The sequence below is a fragment of the Oryx dammah genome, unplaced genomic scaffold (assembly GCF_014754425.2).
Source record: "Oryx dammah isolate SB20612 unplaced genomic scaffold, SCBI_Odam_1.1 HiC_scaffold_23, whole genome shotgun sequence".
NCBI classification, from domain to species: domain Eukaryota; kingdom Metazoa; phylum Chordata; class Mammalia; order Artiodactyla; family Bovidae; genus Oryx; species Oryx dammah.
Genome location: NW_024070207.1, coordinates 59,994,778 through 60,015,071, shown reverse-complemented (window position 1 = coordinate 60,015,071; position 20,294 = coordinate 59,994,778). Strand labels below are relative to the sequence as shown.

The 20,294-nt window shown below is 36.8% G+C and overlaps 1 protein-coding gene across 1 annotated transcript in view; it reads right to left on the bottom strand.

Annotated features, from left to right (window-relative positions):
* The window catches only part of CHM (CHM Rab escort protein), a 242,408-nt gene that overhangs the window by 150,884 nt on the left and 71,230 nt on the right, over nucleotides 1–20,294 (bottom strand). The window contains exons 3-4 of the mRNA XM_040265616.1: nucleotides 11,846–11,918; nucleotides 6,155–6,279 (exon numbers count right to left, since the gene is read on the bottom strand). Coding sequence (XP_040121550.1) covers nucleotides 6,155–6,279; nucleotides 11,846–11,918 — 198 coding nt within the window. The remainder of the gene's footprint in view (nucleotides 1–6,154; nucleotides 6,280–11,845; nucleotides 11,919–20,294) is intronic.

Here is a 20,294-nt window from a genome sequence, read left to right as displayed (position 1 = left end):
ATAGCAGAAGTATTTCTGGCCCAAACTACAGGTTATCTCATTTACTACTAGCAGCATCCAAGGTAACAAAGCACTCATAAAGCAAAACAATCGGGGTAGTTCTTTATAGAATTTGTGAGAATTGAACTTATGCTATTTTATTTTAATATTCAACCTAGCTATGTTGTTGTTATTGTTGTTTAGACACTAAGTCATGTCCAACTCTTTGGTGACTCTATGGACTGTAGCCTGCCAGGCTCCTCTGTCCATGAGATTTTCCTGGCAAGAATACTAGAGTGGGTTGCCATTTCCTACTTCAGAGGATCTTCCCAACCCAGGGATCAAACCTGTGTCTCCTAAATTAGCAGGCAGATTCTTTACCACTGAACCACCAGGGAAGCCCAACTATGCAATAATGAAAAAGTACTAACTTTCATAGTCAAAAGATCACTAAAACTCTTAGACTGAATACTTAAGAATTATTTCTGAAAATAAGTAAAGTCAACAATGAAAAACAATGTGCTATCCAGTATGTTTACATTAGAATATTGTGTTACTGACTTGCCATGTATCAATACTTTGAGGTATTTTCCAAAAAGTGATGATGAGTTTGCACTGATCTACTTGCATCCTTGCCCTATCCTCCTTGTAATCAAAGATTAAAAATCAAAAGGCTACTGGTTACAGATATAATACTGTTTGTAGCCAAGAGACAGCCACTGTTCTTCCTTGATGAAATATCAAGCAACATATGTGAGAATCAAATCACAGATTTTAGCCTAATAAACGTCAACTCTATAAGCCTACTCATCTGGTCTAAAATGGGAAGAGAAGTCATACACTTCAGCATTTGTATCATTACAAAGCTATCTTTACATGGTATTTTCAAAATTTACCAAAATATTAAAAACAATATTCTACATAGGAAATATACCAGGGATTGAGGTTTGACTTCTCTCTATATGCTTCATGTAGCTAACTACAATAATCTCTTGGTGTCAGTGACCATTTAAGTATAAGATTTTCAATATTTTGACATTTGGTCAGACTTGCATATGCTGAGAAAGTAGTGTACAAGATCAAGATAATTAGTAACAGAAACTAAATGACTGCCCAGCATTTGCATATAACTACAAGATATCAGAAGTGATAATAACTTCCTTTATGGAAAAAAAATGCTCATTAAGTGAGCCTAAGGATAAGTAGAAAATTACAATTAACTTGTGGTATATGGCTACGGACAGAAAACACATGACTCTCAATAGAAAACAGACTCTCTTAAAAAAAAAAGCCAATGGAAAAGAAGACATAAAACTGTCCTCTTTGCAGAAAACATAGCTGTCTATGCAAAAATCCCAAGGAATCTACAGAAAAATTCCTAGAATAAGCAAGTTGATCAAGATTTCAGGATACAAGATGAATGAATAAAATCCAGTTGTATTTCTAGATACTAAAAAGGAACATGTGAAAACCAAAATGAAAAAGGCAATACCACTTACAATAGTACTTGCTTCAAAGAAAATTAAATATTTAAGTACACAATTAAAAAAAGATGTACAGAACTGGTATGTTGAAAATTATACAATCCTATAGAAAGAAATCAAGATGACCTCCCTTAATGGAGAGGCATAACTTGTCAACAGATTGGGAAACTCAAAATAATAAAGATGTCAATTCACCCCAATTTGATCAGTAACTTTAATGCAATTCCTATCAAATCCAGCAAAATTTTCTAGACATGGTTAAGCTTATTAAAACATTTATATAGAAAGGCACAAACTGCAGAAAGCTAAAATAATCTTGATAAAGAAAAATTAAGTTTGGGGAAATCATTCTAACAGATATTAAGTCCAGCTTACAGCTTCAGTAATCAAGGCAGTGTGATACACTGGTATGGGCAAAGACAGAAATCAATGGAAAAGAAAACAGAATCCAGAAGGAGACCCATCCAAGTACAGCCAATTGATTTTTGACAAACTTGCAAAAGTAACTCAATGGAGGAAAAACAGCCTTTTCAACAAATAGTACTGAAGGAACTGGATATCAATAAAGGAAAGCAAACATGGATCTAAACCTCATGCCATAAACAAAAATTTAAAGTGGATCGTGTACTTAACATATAAAACATAAATCTATGAAACTGTTTTTTTAAACAGAAAAAACATATCCTGGCTCTATAGCTAGTCCAAGAGTCAAAAGAAAAAACTGGTAAATGGGACCTCATCAAAATTTAAAACATTTGTTCTACAAAATACCATGTGTAAAAAGGATGAAAGACAAGCTAAAGACTGGGGGGAAACATCTGCAAACTAAAGAACTCTTAAATCTCCACAGGGAAAAAAAAATCCACCCAATTAAAAAATAAGCAAATGGATGGCAAATAAGCACATGAAAAGATATTGAAAATCAAGCACCAGGGAAATGCAAAATAAAACTGCAATAAGATATCACTACTACACACCTATAAACACTGGCCACACTGAAGAAGTTACACCACCAAATGATGGTGAGGATATGGAAAAACAGTCATTCGCACATGCCTAGTGGGAATGTAAAATGGTACGGCTTCTCAAATTGCCAATATATGTAGGATTATAGAAAAAGCAAAAGAATTCCAGAAAAACAACTACTTCTGCTTCATTGACTATGCTAAAGCCTTTGACTATATGGATCACAACAAACTATGGAAAATACCAGACCACCTTACCTGCTTCTTGAGAAACCTGTATGCAGGTCAAGAATCAACAGTTAGAACTGGACTTGGAACAAATGACTGATTCAAAATTGGGAAAGGAGTTCTACAAGGCTGTATATTGTCACTGGTTTATTTAACTTCTATGCACAGCACATCATGCAAAATGCCAGGCTTGATGAATTACAAGCTGGAATCAAGACTGTTAGGAGATATATCAACCACCTCAGATATGCAGATAATATCACCCTTATGGCAGATAGTGAAAATGAACTAAAGAGCCTCTTGATGAAGGTGAAAGAGGAGAGTGAAAAAGTTGGCTTAAAACTCAACGTTCAAAATACTAAGATCATGGCATCACACAACAATGTTTCAGAAGTTGAATGAACTGGGCTACGAAGTTTTGCCTCATCCGCCATATTCACCTGACCTCTTGCCAGCCGACTACCACTTCTTAAAGCATCTTGACAACTTTTTGCAGGGAAAATGCTTCCAAAACCAGCAGGAGGTAGAAAATGCTTTCCAAGAGTTTGTCAAATCCCAAAGCATGAATTTTTATGCTATAGGAATAAACAAACTTATTTCTCATTGGTAAAAATGTGTTGAAAGGTAATTGTTCCTATTTTGATTAATAAAGATATGTGCTGCTGCTGCTGCTAAGTCACTTAAGTCATGTCTGACTCTGTGTGACCCCATAGACAGCAGCCCACCAGGCTCCCCTATCCCTGGGATTCTCCAGGCAAGAATACTGGAGTGGATTGCCATTTCCTTCTCCAATGCATGCATGCATGCTAAGTCACTTCAGTCATGTGCTGACTCTGTGCGACCCTATGGACAGCAGCCCTCCAGGCTCCTCCGTCCACAGGATTCTCCAGGCAAGAATACTGGAGTGGGTCGCCATTTCCTTCTCCAAATAAAGATATGTGTTGAATCCTAGTTACAATGACATAAAATTCACTGCCTGAAACTACAACTACTTTTTCACAAACTAATCACTTTGGGAAGTTCCAAAAGTGAAACCGAAGAGACCAGGAATCAAAAACAAGATGATTTCCTCTGCATTCAAAATGTATCATATCATTACCATCATGTAAGAAACGAATCGCTAGTCTAGGTTCGACACAGGATACAGGATGCTTGGGGCTGGTGCGCTGGGATGACCCAGAGAGATGATATGGGGAGGGAGGTGGGAGGGGGGTTCAGGGTTGGGAACTCATGTACACCTGTGGTGGATTCATGTCAATGTATGGCAAAAACCAATACAGTATTGTAAAGTAAAAAAATAAAAAAATTTTTTTTTTAAATTTAAAAAAAGTATCATATCAGTCATTAGAAATTATAAACACTAACTGTCATGAAGAGTAGAGAAATCAGAGGCCTTGAAACAACAAAAGTACCTCTCAAAGGGCCTGAGTATGACTGTCACTATATTCTAGTCAAGCAGTATTCATAGACACACAATAGTTACCAAATATTTATTCCTGCTTTTGCTAAAGCATATGACTTTACAGCTGAGATCTTTTGTTCTAAATCAGCCTACACTGGCTCTGAACAGTATCAGTTATACTTGTCTTACTGAATGCCATTTAGCATATGCAAATTATAATCTGTATCTGACATTTCAAAGGCTGTCCTTTTACATAAAATCATAGAAAATTAACTGTGTATTAATGACAGAAAATGCTATAATTACCTGACAGATATGAATATAGGTTAAAAAATCAATGACAAGTACCTCAACTTTTAAAGGGCTCAGGTCACTGCGCCACAACAAGCCTATGTATGATGACAGTACACATCCTAAAAAATCTCCAGTATCTTGGATTTTAAGTTTTAATTACTATTATAGAGCTTGACATTGATGTTTTAAATCCCTTGACTTTATCACTACTTCAAAAATTGCAATGAACTATGTGATGGTTACCTTTTAGCCCATTAACCATGTAATCTGAAAAAATAAACTATTCTAATTGTTTTAAAACAATGAATTCTTTCACTTAGAAGGAGACACTGAAAGCATTACTTCTGCCGTTCTCTCATGATTTAAAAAAATATGCCTCAAAATGTCATCACCACTGAATTTGTTTTTTAATTCAAAATTATAATTTTGCATTTTGCTATACTGAATATTATCTAAGAAGGGTTAGAAGAACATCAAACTAGGATTAAAAAACCCTGGGTTTTTAATCTAAGACTCCACTGCTACTTAGGGCTTCCCTGGTGGCTCAGGGTTAAAGAATCTGCCCACCAATGCAGGAGACGTGGGTTCAATCCCTGAGTCGGGAAGATGCCCTGGAGAAGGAAATGGCAGCCCACTCCAGTACTATTGCCTGGGAAATCTCAAGAACAGAGGAGCCCTGTGGGCTACAGTCTGTGGGGTCGCAAAAGAGTCAGACACGACTGAGTATGCATGCATGCCACTGCTAACTAGCTTAGATATGGATTTGACATTTATCAAGCCCGATGAATTTCAGCAAATTAAACTCTTTGAGCTTCACTGAGGACTCTAAAAAATCTAACTAACACTATTTGCTCTATACTAGCATAGGGCTGTTGTCAGGATCAAACAAGAAAATGTATTTAAAGAGCTTGGTAAATTACAAATTATTAATGTAAGATTATCTAAACAAAGAAAACTTAAAGTTACAGTTTAGTGTTTTCTTCCAGTTTTACTGCAATATAACTGACATACATCACTGTATAAGCTTAAGCTGTAGAGCATAATGATTGATTTACTACATACATCATGAAGTGACTATCACAATAAGTTTAGTGAACATTCATCATCTCATACAGATACAAAATTAAATAAATAGAAAAAAGTATTTTTTCTTGTGTTGAGAATTCCTGGGATTTACTCTCTCAACAACTTTCATATATAATACAAAGCAGTGTTTATTATCTCCAGTGTTCTTGCCTGGAGAATCCCAGGGACGGCAGAGCCCGGTGGGCTGCCATCTATGGGTTCACACAGAGTTGGACACGACTGAAGTGACTTAGCAGCAGCAACAGCAGCAGTGTTTATTATATTAATCATGTTGTAAATTACCTACCTAGTACTTAGTTATAACTGAAAGTTTGTACCTTTTGACTGTCTTCATCCAATCCTCCCTGTACCCCATTGCCACCCCTTACTACAATGTTACTGGTAACCACAAATATGATTTCTTTCTCTCTTTTCTATGTGTTTGCTTGTTTTTGAAGTTTAATTGCAATGACACTGATGAACCTAGAGGATATTATGCTAAATGAATTAAGTCAGACAGAGAAAGATAAATACTGTATACCACTTACAAGTAAAATCTAAAAAAATAATACAAATGAACAAACATAACAAAACTGAAAGTTATATTTTTTAGAAGGCAAGCATATCAAGGAGACTTGTAGCAACCAATGCCATGTAAATTCTTACTGTCGGCTTCTTCTGAAAAGATGTGAATATGAAGTCATTAATGTCACATTGTAAATAAATACTTATCATACCTTGCATAACAAAACACTTCCACATGTTGAATGGTTTTGTCTGTCCTGCTAAGAGCAATAGCTTCTTCATTTTCAAGGATCTTCTCTTGCCATGCTGGGCATTCATTCACAATATCAGTGTTTTCCTAAATAAAATACAGATGAGAAATTCTAATTAAATTGGGTAATCTGAGCTTCTACTTTTCTGAGAAAATTTATATCTTTCTAAATTCATGCCTTTCCTTCCAATCCATCAAAACTCAAAGGATATCACTTCAGAGTCACTGAAGCAACTCCAGCATAGTGTGTAACTTTAAAGGAAGGAAAGGAAAATAATGTGTAAAAATCTATCCTATCAAAAGCTAATTCTGGTTTACCAATTTCTATCAGGATATGTGACGTTTTGATGCAGTCATTTGGATATGGCTGTTGTGACACTGCTTAAGAACTGGGACAACAAACCCTCCATCTGCTAAGACTCAACCATATCTGATGCACATATTGTGCAGGCTAAGTCACTTCAGTTGTGTCTGATTATTTGTGACACTAAGAACTGTAGCCCTCCAGGCTACTCTGTCCATGGAATTCTCCAGGCAAGAATACTAGAGTGGGTTGCAATGCCTTCCTCCAGGGGATCATCCCAACTCAGGGATCAAACTCATGTCTTTTATGTCTCCTGCATAGAAAGGCAGGTTCTTTATCACTAGCACCAACTGTGAAGCCTGGTCCAAATATTACTCGTTACTAAAAAAGTTTTAAAATTTTGTTGTCAAAACAGCAGGCCCAAAATTACTTCATTCTACTTAATTTCATATTTTTGAAGGTTGGTCAGTAGCTGTGTCAAATCTTGATTATACGTAAAAGTATTTTTGAAAAGTATTCAGCCCAGTATAACTAAAGACTTTATAATAATCAACCTAAATATTTTATACTTAGAAATACTCTAAAATTAGGAATGCATAATAAAGTATATAAACTCTTACTAGGGCTTCCCTGGTGGCTCAGATGGTAAAGAATCTGACTGCAATGCCGAAGACCTGGGTTCGATACTTGGGTTGGGAAGATCTCATGGAGAAGGAAATGGCAACCCTCTCCAGTATTCTTGCCTGGGAAACCCATGAACAGAGGAGCCTGGCAGACTACAGTCCATGGGGTCACAAAGAGTTGGACACAACTGAGGAGCTAACACACTTTCAAATTCTTACTAAGGATTGAAAGTGGCCTTTTAAATTTTTCAATAATTTCCAATTATATGCTATGGAGAAAATCACATCATACAATATTCAAATACAGGGAATTTCTGAAGATGTCAAGAAACCTTTCCAAATCTCAAGGGCCAATTTTTAATCTGTTTAAAATTTTATTCTACTTGATACACATCTCTCAGAGAAAAAAACAATATTTAATGTATTATATATGCTAAATAAACTAGCAGTGAGATGTAATAGCCTTTGTTTAAAGTAAATTCACCTCAGAAAATTTCAAAACTTACAGATTTCACAAAGTAGGCAATAATTATTTTTAAAAGGCTCTACTGTCTTGAATTTAACATTTTAAACTGACAAAAAGTAGCAGCAGACAGTTCTTATTATCAAGTATAATTATTAGATAGTCATTAAACACCCCAACACAAAAGAAGAAGAGGTGAAGTATAGGAGCTTTGAACAGGGTTACCAACCTGAAAAAAAGAAGCATGTGAAGGGAAAAAGGATAAGATGACAAAGTCAAGATGCTGGAGTAGTAAAAGAAGCATTAAAATAAATGTCTACAAAAATACCTTGTTTTAATAAATCTAATCCATTATCAAAATTTATTTTTTAAAAATTCCCTTCACTCACCCAAAATTTTCCATTCAGACAATTAAGATATTTATACTTAGGTTGCTGTTGTTCTGAGAATATAGGCTAAATTTTCTCATGGAAGGACTGAATATGCTTCAATATAAGGTGACCCTCACACACACTTGCCAAGGATTACATTCAAAAAATGGTTCCTGATCAACATAAAATAACTGAGGTATATTGATGAAAAATAGCTAACTGAATCTATTTTTATCATTTACTTTCTTGATTTATACATAGCTTGAATTATTACATGAAATGCTACTTCACAAATATTGCTTATTTTTCCACAGTCTAACTGCATACTGAATTGCATTCAAACTGAATCTTCAGTACATTTTCAACATCAATTTCTTTGTCATCACTACAGGTACTTTTTGAGTCACTTATTAAATCAATCAAGAAAATTAAATGCTTAGTTTGATACTTAGTACATGATAAGTGCTTAATAAGTCTTAGCTGTATTATTCTTAGTTAACTAAATACAATGTTCTAGAATCTATCACCCTTCTTCCCCAAATGTCTAAACACTTTTGAGATACAGCAGTTTCTTAGTCTATGTATGATGCTCTCAGAAGGAATTCCATGTCAAGCTACATGTACCATTTATGGAAAATTAGGACAGTTTTTAATGTCTCATAAAAATTGGTATACTCCAAGACATAACCAACTCCGCATGTAAAATGTATGCTGCAAATGATATTATAAAAATTACTTTAGAATGATGTCTAACATTGGAGTAGTGAAATTCTATTCTGGGAGGGGGGGAAATTACTAAATATATATGAAATTTCTTTCCTTGTTTTTTGCTTTTAATTATTCTATCAGGTGACATATATAAGCAAAACCACCAATGACAGATCATTTCAAATTAATGTATCTTCCCAAAATACTTAGATTTTTCCCCCAAAACATACCAACTGAAAGAACTAGTAATATGTGAGATTTTGTAAGGATAGAGATATTTTTTTGAAAGAATATTTTGGAGAAAAATACTTGCCTCATTTTGTGTATACAGAGTAATTACAACATGGTATCAAACATATATGATTTATTCTTCAGTCAACATATTTATTTATACTTAAAAAGGGATGCTACTGCATTTTAGTAGCATTGGGATAATATTAGCTGCAAAGGTGACTACAGAATTTTTGTTAAGTAAATAAAAATTATCAACCTTATAATACAGAAGAATCTTCATGTCTTCTTCAACACAGAGTAATTGTATGACACAAAATACAATCTAGTAAATTAAAAAAGAAGATAAGGGAGAACAAGATGGCGGAAGCAGTAGGTGGAAATGGAGTACATCTCTCTCCATGGATACTTCATGAATATACCTTCAGACACAGAAGTGCATGCAGAACACCAGCTGAGAGCAGACAGGAGTACCTGACCAGCAGAAAAAAATATATAGAACCACACAAAACTCAGCAGGAGGAAGGAACTAGGGGAAAAATCAGGAGTGTTAGTAGGACTGAACCTCCCCTAGGTGGGTAGGGGAACTGAAGCAGGGGTCCAATTCCCACAGTGGGGCAATTGTCTGAGTCAGAGAAGAAACATTTAAGGCTGAGAGTGAAACAACTGATCTGTGGCAGCCTAAATGGAATGAGAATCAGACAGTCCTTGCCACAGTCATACATACCCCAGACAGTGACACAGGTCCCCTAGAAGATGCAGCCACTGGGAGCTGGAGTTTAGGGATTGTGGAGCAACTCCAGGTCAAGGGCTGCTGTTGACTGGGGAAGAAACATATCAAGGGGATATAAGGGAGGAGATTGTGGTGGGAAATGCCTGTGGAAGAAAGCCAGGCAGCCATGGAAGCAAGGCGATATTGCTGAGTCACGCATAGGGGGTGGGGCTATCACCAAAGCCTCTCTCTCTCCATGCCAGGATCCAGCAGCTGAAGGATACAGAGGCTGATCCATCAAATGCCTGACACACTGAACTACAGAGTAGGACCCCACACAGGGTGCTCCTTTAAGAGCCTGACAGGCCGATCTAAAAAGTAGGACCCCAGGCAGTGGGGCCCCTCTATGTGCTTGACACACCAATCAACAGAGAAGGACCCCAGGAAAGGAAGCCCTGTAAGTGCCTGAACAGTCAGAGAAATGGAGAAAGACTGGCCAAAGAGGCCTTCTGATTGCCAGCTACAAGAGGCTTGGAGAAAGACTCTGATAGGGCCATAACTCCTCTGGCAGAGGCAGTCCATGTCCCTGAATACTTGCACTGCCAGGATCTCCACAAGCCAATCAGCTGTGCCACCTTCACACACAAACGGCACTGGGGCAGAGCTGCCACAGGTTAAAAAAAAAAAAAAAAAAACTTCTTGTGTCTATGCACACAGGGTCACTTTGGTCACGTCTAACTCTTTGTGACCCTGTGGACTGTGGCCTGCCAGGCTTCTCTGTCAGAGAGAGGGATTCTCCAGGCAAGAATACTGGAGCGTATTGTCCAATACTGGTTGCCACAACCTTCTAGAGCACTATATTTCCTGCTGCCCTAGCCGCCAACTCCCCTGAGTACCTGGTGCTGCCAGAACCTGTGACCCAAGAAGTTGCACCACCTCCACACCTGGTCCTCACTGGGGCAGACCCAAGTCCTCCAGGGCAGCCTCAGGAGCAAACCCCAGTGGACGAGACGACGCACATGCAGAGGTGGAAAGAAAATCACAATTGAAACCCAGGGGAAGTGTGGCTAAGGTAGAAGACGCAAAACCTTCCCACCAGCTATACAAGCTGCAGATTAACTCTACATGATCAACTAGGCAGAGTCTACGTCCAGGAATATATAAAAGGACATTGAGAGCTTTCACAAAAGAAAACACACTAGTTCTGATATCTATGGACACTGGCGGCAAGAACACACAGAAGTAGGACCAGATTAGAATCTGAGCTGCCCCCACAACAGATTCAGAGGTCAGCACAGTGATGGAGGCCATCCTAGGGAGGTGAGGTGGACTTTTCCCAGTGAGGGAAAGGACTCTGACAGCAGTGATTCAATAAAAACACTTATTAGTCTTATGTTTTGACTTGTTCTATAGAATCTTACGGATTTTTACGTTTTACCTTTTTTTCTTGGTTTCTTTCCCCCGCCCCCTGTTGTAGTTGTCAGTTTTACTGGCATTATGAAATCTAAGTAAGCTCCTGAGCTTTTTTATTTTCTCAGTCACATTTTTATTGTTATTATAAACCTCTGCTTCTATGTTGGGTTTTTGCAGTTCTGTGGAATTTTCCTTATTTTTTTCTTTCTTCTTCCTTTTTTTTCTCTTTTTTACTTTTAATTTTTAAAAACCTATTATTATGTTTTCTACATTTATTCCTTTGTTTGCTTTTCCTACTGTTCTTTTCCTCTTGCAATTAATCTATAATGTATATAAATCTTTATCTTCCTCTATTTAACTTTGTATATCTATCCTTTCTTTTGTTCCTTTCCTCTCAACATATTTGTTAGTTATGTTTACATTGCTTTATTCCCCACTTGGCACCTTGCTTCAGTTTTGTTTTCCAATTTGTGCTTTAGTTAGTTTTGTTCTTAACTGGAAGATACAATTTTTGGTTTCCTTTGTTCGCCAGGTCAATCTATTGTACTTTATTTTTGTTGGACTGTTTTAATTATGCTTATGGGTGTATATGTATATGCATTTATTCAGTCACAGTTTTTATTGTTGTTATAAATCTCTACCTGTTGGGGTTTTGCAGTTCTGTGGGATGGGGAGGGAGATGGGAGGAAGGTTGAAAAGGGAGAGGATATATGTATACCTATGACTAATTCATGTTGAGGTTTGACAGAAAACAACAAAATTCTATAAATCAATTATCCTTCAATTAAAACATAATTAACTAAAAAAGAAATAAGATAAGAATTTTACCTGGTGTTCCTTTAGCCAGGACAACAGACCTGAAAAGCTAAAACTGGCCCAGTTTCCTCCATAGTAGCTTCTTCTGTAACAATAAAAAAAAAAAAGAGTAAATGAAAGGGTATAAAAAATCTGATCACTGATCTTTATCCCGTTTCATTTTTAACACTGCTACTTCAGACTTCAAAAGCACACATAATTGGGATGTGGAGAATCAGAGGAGGTAACAGAACAAAATAAATGGAAGTGGGACTTTCAGGCCTCAAAGGTAACTTTTCATTATATAAGGAGTTAAAAAATCTCTTTGGCTTCCTTGGAACATTCTGCACTGCTCAAGGGTCTCTGAGCAGGTGATAATGAACAAATTTTACTTCTGAGTTAATAAAAATGGCTGGGAAGAAAATCTTGGTAGATCTCAAAGAAGGCCACTGGGAAAAACTGCTAAGTTTTCCACAAGCAGTGAATATCCACTGCCAGCACCACCAGAGAACTCATCTCACAAGCATAAATACATAAATAAATTTATTTATACATACACATATTACTGGCTACCCTAGTGGTAGGCCCTGTGCCACTCTAAGCCTCCAGGGCCAAAAATAAAAGTAGATCCTGAGACACGGTTATTCACATCAAGACTCCTGTGATAAGTATAAGAAGAACAATATTTCTACTGATAACTGAACTATTCTTCACTCCACAGCGCTGTGAAAATCATTCCATTTTATAAAACCCAGAGATCTTCTAGCTAGGATCAGATAAACCCTGTAGACACTGGACTGCTAATTAATTTATGTTAGTAGTAGATTTCCCCTAGAGAAGTAAATGGCAACCCACTCCAGTATTGTTTTGGGAAAATCCCTGGCAGACTACAGTCTATGGGGTCGCAGAGAGTCGGACACAACTGAGCGACTAACACACAAATATATACACACACAGTAGGAGATGTCTAGCAACTAGAACTCTCAGCACTATATACTGGGCTTCCATATCCTTACGAAATTCATCATGTTGCACTGATTCTTTGTATGATGAGCCCCCAAGTACACTAAAATCCACCTATAATATTCACTTTAGTTCTGAGAGACTGTTGGTTTTGTTTTCATTTTTGCTTCACTAGATCTTTCTCTAAAGAAATAAAAATTTATAAAAGGCCTTTTTAAAACAAAAACTCAAACCTCTAATAGGATATCTAAAATTACTCATCCATAATACTACTGAATAGCCTCTCAAAATCCCGATATAGATTTCTCTTCAATCAACTCTTGATTGGTCTTAAGAACAATCAGTTTTACCCTCAAATTTTTTACCAAAAATCAATGCTTGCTCTAAGAGAGAAAATGATTAAACCAAACAACTGTGAAAGTAGACCTACTAATAACAGATCACTACTTATAATTTGATAGTTCTCTTGGGGATCATGCATATTCATACACTCTCCATATCCTGAGAAAACTTTAAAATTTAGATAGAATTTCAGCTATACTCTCAATTCCAGTTGTTGGAATCAAGAAAGCCTAGAAGCAGTGATACCTTGGATCAGAGACAACAGGGGAAGGAAAAGGAGAGCAACAGCCAGTAAAGAAGAGAAGGAGGGAAAGAGAAGGATGCTAGATTTAGATTTTCCAAAGCAACTTTATACTCTCTTCTCCCTTGCCTAATAATACACTTCTGCCATCCCTTCCTGTCATCTAAACATCAATATAATCCTCAACAAAATTATAAAATGCCCTAAGTATTGACAAACAAACAAACAAAACCCTGAAGCAGTGATTAAAAAAAAAACCCACTGTCTTTATATATTTTGCTGAGATATTTAGATTTCTTTTCATTGTTATTCTTCAGTTGCTAAGTTGTGCCCAACTCTTTGTGACCTCATGGACTACAGCATGCCAGGCTTCCCTGTGCTTCACTATCTCCCAGAGTTTACTCAAACTCATGTCCATTGAGTCGGTAGTGACATCTAACCATCTCATCCTCTGTCATCTCCTTTTCCTCCTGCCTTCAATAATAATTCCAAGCATCAGAGTCATTTCCAGTGAGTTGGCTCTCTGCATCAGGTGGCCAAAGTATTGGAGCTTCAGCATCAGTCCTTCCAATTATATTCATGACTGATTTCCTTTAGGATGGACTGGTTGGATCTCCTTGCAGTCCAAAGGACTCTTAAGAGTCTTCTCTAACACCACAGTTCAAACGCACCAATTCTTTGGCACTCAGCTTTCTTTATGGTCCAACTCTCACATTCGTATGTGACTACTAGAAAAACCACAGTTTTGACTAACAAAACCTGTCAGCAAAGTAATGACTCTGCTCTTTAATATGCTATCTAGGTTGGTCATAGCTTTTCTTCCAAGGAGCAAATATCTTTTAATTTCATGGCTGCAAGTATTCCCATCTCTTCAAGAATTTTCCATAGTTTGTTGTGACATTGCAGTCAAAGGTTTTAGTGTAGTCAATGAAGCAGAAGTACATGTTTTTCAGGAATTCCCTTGATTTTTCTATGATCCAACGGATATTGGCAATTTGATATTGGTTTCTCTGCCTTTTCTTAATCCATCCTGTACATCTGGAAGTTCTCAGTTCACGTACTGCTGAAGGCTAGCTTGAAGGATTTTGAGCATTACATAGCTGGTATGTGAAATGAGTGAACTTATATGGTAGTTTGAACATTTTTTGGCATTGCCTTTCTTTGGGATTAAAATGAAAACTGACCTTTTCCAGTCCTGTGGCCCCTGCTGAGTTTTCCAAATTTGCTGTAATATTGAGTGCAGTGCTATAACAGCACCATCTTTCATCTTTTGAAATAGCTCAGCTGGAATTCCATCACTTCTACTAGCTTTGTTCATAGTAATCCTAAGGTCTACTTGACTTCACACTCCAGGATGTCTGGTTCTAAGTGAGTGACCACACCATCATGGTTATCTCAGTCATTAAGACCACTTTTGTATAGCTCTTCTGTGTATTCTTGCCACCTCTTCTTAATCTACTCTGCTTCTGTTAGGTATTTGCAATTTCTGTCCTTTATTATGTCCATCTTTGCATCAAATGTTCCCTTGGTATCTCTAATTTTCTTGGATATATCTCTAGTCTTTCCCATTCTATTGTTTCCCTCTATTTCTTTGCACTGTTCACTTAAGGCTTTCTTGTCTTCCATGCTATTCTCTGGATCTGTGCATTCAGTTGGGTATGTCTTTCCCTTTCTCCTTTACTTTTCACTTCTCTTCTCAGCTATCTGTAAGGCCTCCTCAGACAACTATTTTGTCTTCTTGCATTTCTTTTTCTTTGGGATGGTTTTGGTCACAACCTAATATACAATGTTGTGAACTTCTGTCCATAGTTCTTTAGGCACTCTGTCTACCAGATCTAATCCCTTCAATCTATTGATCATGTCCACTGTATAATCATAAGGGATTTGATTTAGGTCATACCTGAATTGTCTGGGCTTCCTCAGTGACTCAACTGAAAGAATCTGCCTGCAATGTAGGAGATGGGTGTTTGATCGTTGGGTTGGAAAGATCCTCTGGAGGAGGGGATGGCAACCCACTCCAGTATTCTTGCCTGGAGAATCCCATGGATAGAGGAGAATGGTAGGCTACAGTTCATAGAGTTGCACAGAGTTAGACATGACTGAAGCAAATGAGTACATATGCATATCTGAATGGTCCAGTGGTTTTCCCTGCTTTCTGTAATTTAAGCGTGAACTTTACAATAAGGAGTTCAAGATCTGAGCCACAGTCAGCTCCAGGTCTTGTTTATCTTCAGCTGCAAAGAATATAATCAGTCTGATTTCGTTACTGACCATCTGGTGAGGTTCACCTGCAGAGTCATCTCTTGTGTTGTTGGAAGAAGGTGTTTGCTACGATCAATGTGTTCTCTTGGCAGAACTGTTAGCCTTTTCCCTGCTTCATCTTATATGCCAAGGCCAAACTTGCTTGTTACTCCAGGTATCTCTTAACCTACTTTTGCATTCCAATCCCCTATAATGAAAAGAACATCTTTTTTTCTGTGTTAATTCAAGAAGGTCTTGTAGGTCTTCATAGAACTGTTCAATTTCAGTTTCTTTGGCATTAGTGGTTGGGACATAGACTTGGATTACTGTGATGTTGAGCAGTGTGCCTTGAAAACAAACCAAGATCATTCTGTCATTTTTGAGACTGCACCCAAATACTGCATTTGGACTCCTTTGTTGACTATGAGGGATACTCCATTTCTTCTAAGGGATTCTTGCCCACAGTAGTAGACATAATAGTCATCTGGACTAAATTTGTTCATTCCCGTCCATATTAGTTCAGATTCGTAAAATGTTGATGTTCACTCTTGCCATCTCCTGTTTGACCACTTCCAACTTACCTTGATCCATGGACCTGATGCTCCAGGTTCCTATGCAGCATTGTTCTTTATAGTATCAGACTTAAGGAAATGGGAATACCAGACCACCTGACCTGCCTCTTGAGAAACCTGTATGCAGGTTAGGAAGCAACAGTTAGAACTGGACATGGAACAACAGACTGGTTCCAAATAGAAAAAGGAGTATGTCAAAGCTGTATATTGTCACCCTGCTTATTTAACTTATATGCAGAGTACATCATGAGAAACGCTGGGCTGGAGGAAGCACAAGCTGGAATCAAGATTCCCAGGAGAAATATCAATAACATTAGATATGCAGATGACACCACCCTCATGGCAGAAAGTGAAGAGGAACTAAAAAGCCTCTTGATGAAAGTGGAAGAGGAGAGTGAAACAGTTGGCTTAAAGCTCAACATTCAGAAAATGAAGATCATGGCATCCAGTCCCATCACTTCATGGCAAAGAGATTGGCAAACAGTGGAAACAGTGGCTGACTTTATTTTTTTGTGCTCCAAAATCACTGCAGATGGTGATTGCAGCCATGAAATTAAAAGACGCTTACTCTTTGGAAGGAAAGTTATGACCAACCTAGACAGCATATTAAAAAGCAGAGACATTACTCTGTCAACAAAGGTCTGTCTAGTCAAGGCTATGGTTTTTAAAGTAGTCATGGATATGAGAGTTGGACTATAAAGAAAACTGAGCACCGAAGAATTGATGCTTTTGAACTGTGGTGTTGGAAAAGACTCTTGAGAGTCCCTTGGACTGCAAGGATATCCAACCAGTCCATCCTAAAAGAGATCAGTCCTGGGTGTTCATTGGTAGGACTGATGTTGAAGCTGAAACTCCAATACATTGGCCACCTGATGCGAAGAGCTGACTCATTTGAAAAGACCCTGATGCTCGGAAAGGTTGAGGGCAGGAGAAGGGGATGACAGAGGATGGGATGGTTGGATGGCATCACCGACTCAATGGACATGAGTTTGGGTAAACTCTGGAAGTTGGTGATGCACAGGGAGGCCTGGCGTGCTGAGGTTCATGGGGTTGCAAAGAGTTGGACACGACTGAGTGACTGAAATGAACTGAACTTACTTTCACCAGCAGACACATCCACAACTGAGCATTGTTTCCTCTTTGGCCTAGCCTCTTCATTCTTTCTGGAGGTGTTTCTCTGCTTTTCCTCAGTAGCATACCTAAAGACCTAGGTGCTCATCTTCTGGTGTCATCTCTTTTTGCCTGTTCATACTGTTCATGGGGTTCCAGAGGCAAGAGTACTGCAGTGTGTTGCCATTTCCTCCCCCACTGGACCACATTTTGTTAGAACTCTCCACCGTGACCCATTAATCCTGGGTGGCCCTGCACCACATGCCTCATATCTTCATTGAGTTACACAAGGCTGTGATCCATGAAATCATTTTGGCTAGCTTTCTGTGATTGTGGTTTTTGTTCTAAATGCTATGAGATTGTTGTTTTTGCTTCTTCTGTCTGCCCTCTGATAGATGAGGAAAAGAGGCTCTGGCAAGCTTCCTGATGGGAAAGAGACTTCTTTTAAGACAGCATAAGTCTTAAGTAAGAAGCTCTGGCTACTGGGTGAAAGCTTTAAGATCTAAGTAAATTTTTTAATGGCTACATCAATTTATAAGTAATAAATATATACCAGAAATTTGACAATCAGGGTAGACAAAGGTTTTTCAGAAAGGGCACAGAAAGCCATAAAAACTTTCGATAAATTAGAATTCATCAAAGTGAAAAACTTCTCCACAAAATATATCAGTTTAAAAAAATGAATGCGCTAGCACAAAGTAGAAGAAATATTCACAAAACATATCTGACAAAGGACTAGTATTTAAGATGTATAAAAGAACTCTCTCAACTTAAAAATAAGACAACTATTCAAATTTTAAAGTGACCAAAGAGACTGAACAGACATTTCACAAAGGAATACAGACATGCTTAATGAACACATGAAAAGATGCTGAACATGATGAAATACCACTACACACACACTAGAATGGTTGAAAGGCAAAAGATTTACAAAACCAGGTGTGAAGGTGGATGGGCAGAATGCTCTGGCATTTTGGTGGGAGTAAATAATGGTACAAAAACTTGGAAAACTGTCTTGAACTTTTTTATAAAACTAAATGTGTACTTATCCTATGATCCAATGATTCCATTCTTAGGTATTTTCACACAGGAAAGCACATGTTCACAAAAGACTTGTACAAGTTTTTTCATAGCATCTTCATTTGTTAATAGCTTCAAACTAGTAACAACTCAAATATCCATCAATAGAAGACTAGATAAATAAGTTGTGGTATAGCCATATGATAGATACTATTCACCAATTAAAGGAATAAACTACTGATATATATATATATAACAACATAAATGAATTTCAAACAACATTATGATAAATGAAAGAAGTTTTGCCCCAAAAGAGTGCATTCAGGATGACTCCTTTTATATAAAGTTTTAGAACAAGCAAAGTTAATTGATCTATGGTGAAAAACATCCTAAGAGTGGTTGCTTTTGAGGGTGGGACTAATGGCAGAAACTGACTTTGAAGAGGCATGAGGGAACTTTCTGAAGTGATGGCAATATTCTTTATCTTGATAAGGTTCTTAATTACACAAGTAAATGCATTTGCTAAGAACTTATTAAATGGTACACTTAAGATCTGTGCATTTTACTGTAATTTTATCTCAAAAAAAGAACTATAAATAACTAGCTAATGATAATGCATGCTGAAGGGTTTCAGACTGAAGGTACTGGACATACACAACTTACTGTGAAATGTCTAAAACAATAAGATGCAATAGTAGATTAAAAAATTAATAAATGGATAATTATATAATAAAGCAAATACAGCAAAATGTTAGGGGTAGAATCTGGGTAGTGGATACATAGGTATTCATAGTGCAATTTTTTCATCTTTTCTCTATATATGAAAATTATCATAATAAAATCTTGAAAAACAAAAATAACCCAACACTGACCATAATGAGCCAATTTCCAAAATATCTTCTGCTATTATTAAAAGTCAAAAAAAATAAAAAATAAAAAGGACCATCTTGCTGTTTCTTTCCACTAATAAATCGCTTGCGGTCAGTTCACAGTCAAAATCTATTTTTTTCCCCCCTGTATTTGGTCATATAGTTTTTGACAGAGGTAACTGGTTCTAGTATTTTTCCATGCAGCACCTATTTTCAACTTTCCTTTGGATGTGCTCTTTAATATCAGTATCTGGTGACATCATCCAATTATGCATGTAAAAGGTGAAATATGGTTTTCACTAATGTAGTCTTGCTAACAAAAGAAGGTAACACAATTATTAATAAACTCACTATAAAAACAAAGCAGATTTTAACTAAATTCATTTTGGTGTTTGCATGGTTTAAAATATGTTTTATAATACCCTAAGGAGAAAGCCAAAGACTTTAAGTATCAAAATCAATATGACAAAAAGAAAAATAAAAAATAAAAACATTATAATATGCACTCTAGAACAATTCTGCAATAGAAATAGTAATAATTAAAGCTTACCAGATACTTTCTTAAATTTTATTTTTAAAGATATAGATGCAGAATTCTGACAATGAAATTCAAATTATAAAATACTACTTCTATACTCTTTAAAACTGTTTCTGTAATAACAAGGTTAGGTTACTGGTTTTGTTTTTAAAACTCACAGATACAATTTATTTTACGGACAAAGTGAGAAATTCCTGACTGACAAAAAACAGGAATGGAACATTTTCTGCCAATCTTGTGTCACAACTGTCTCTGTACATCAAGTAAAGGAAAAAAGTTTATGACGAAGGATGATGTTTATCTTTATTGCCAGGAACACTATTTTATATGATGAAAATACTTCCTTAGAGTCTCTGTGAAACTGGAGAGTACTCATAGTATTTAGACAGCAAATTTAAAACTATTATCAATAGCCCTCTCAAGTTTCATGAAGGAAAAGTGACCCACAGTTTTCAGCTAGAATAATAAAAATCACAAATGGACATTTTTATTTTCAAAGACAGAAAAGCCCAAATATCACAATACTGAGATACAGCTTGGCACTGTGTGAAATGTTGACTTTACAATCATAGAAAACATGTTTCAA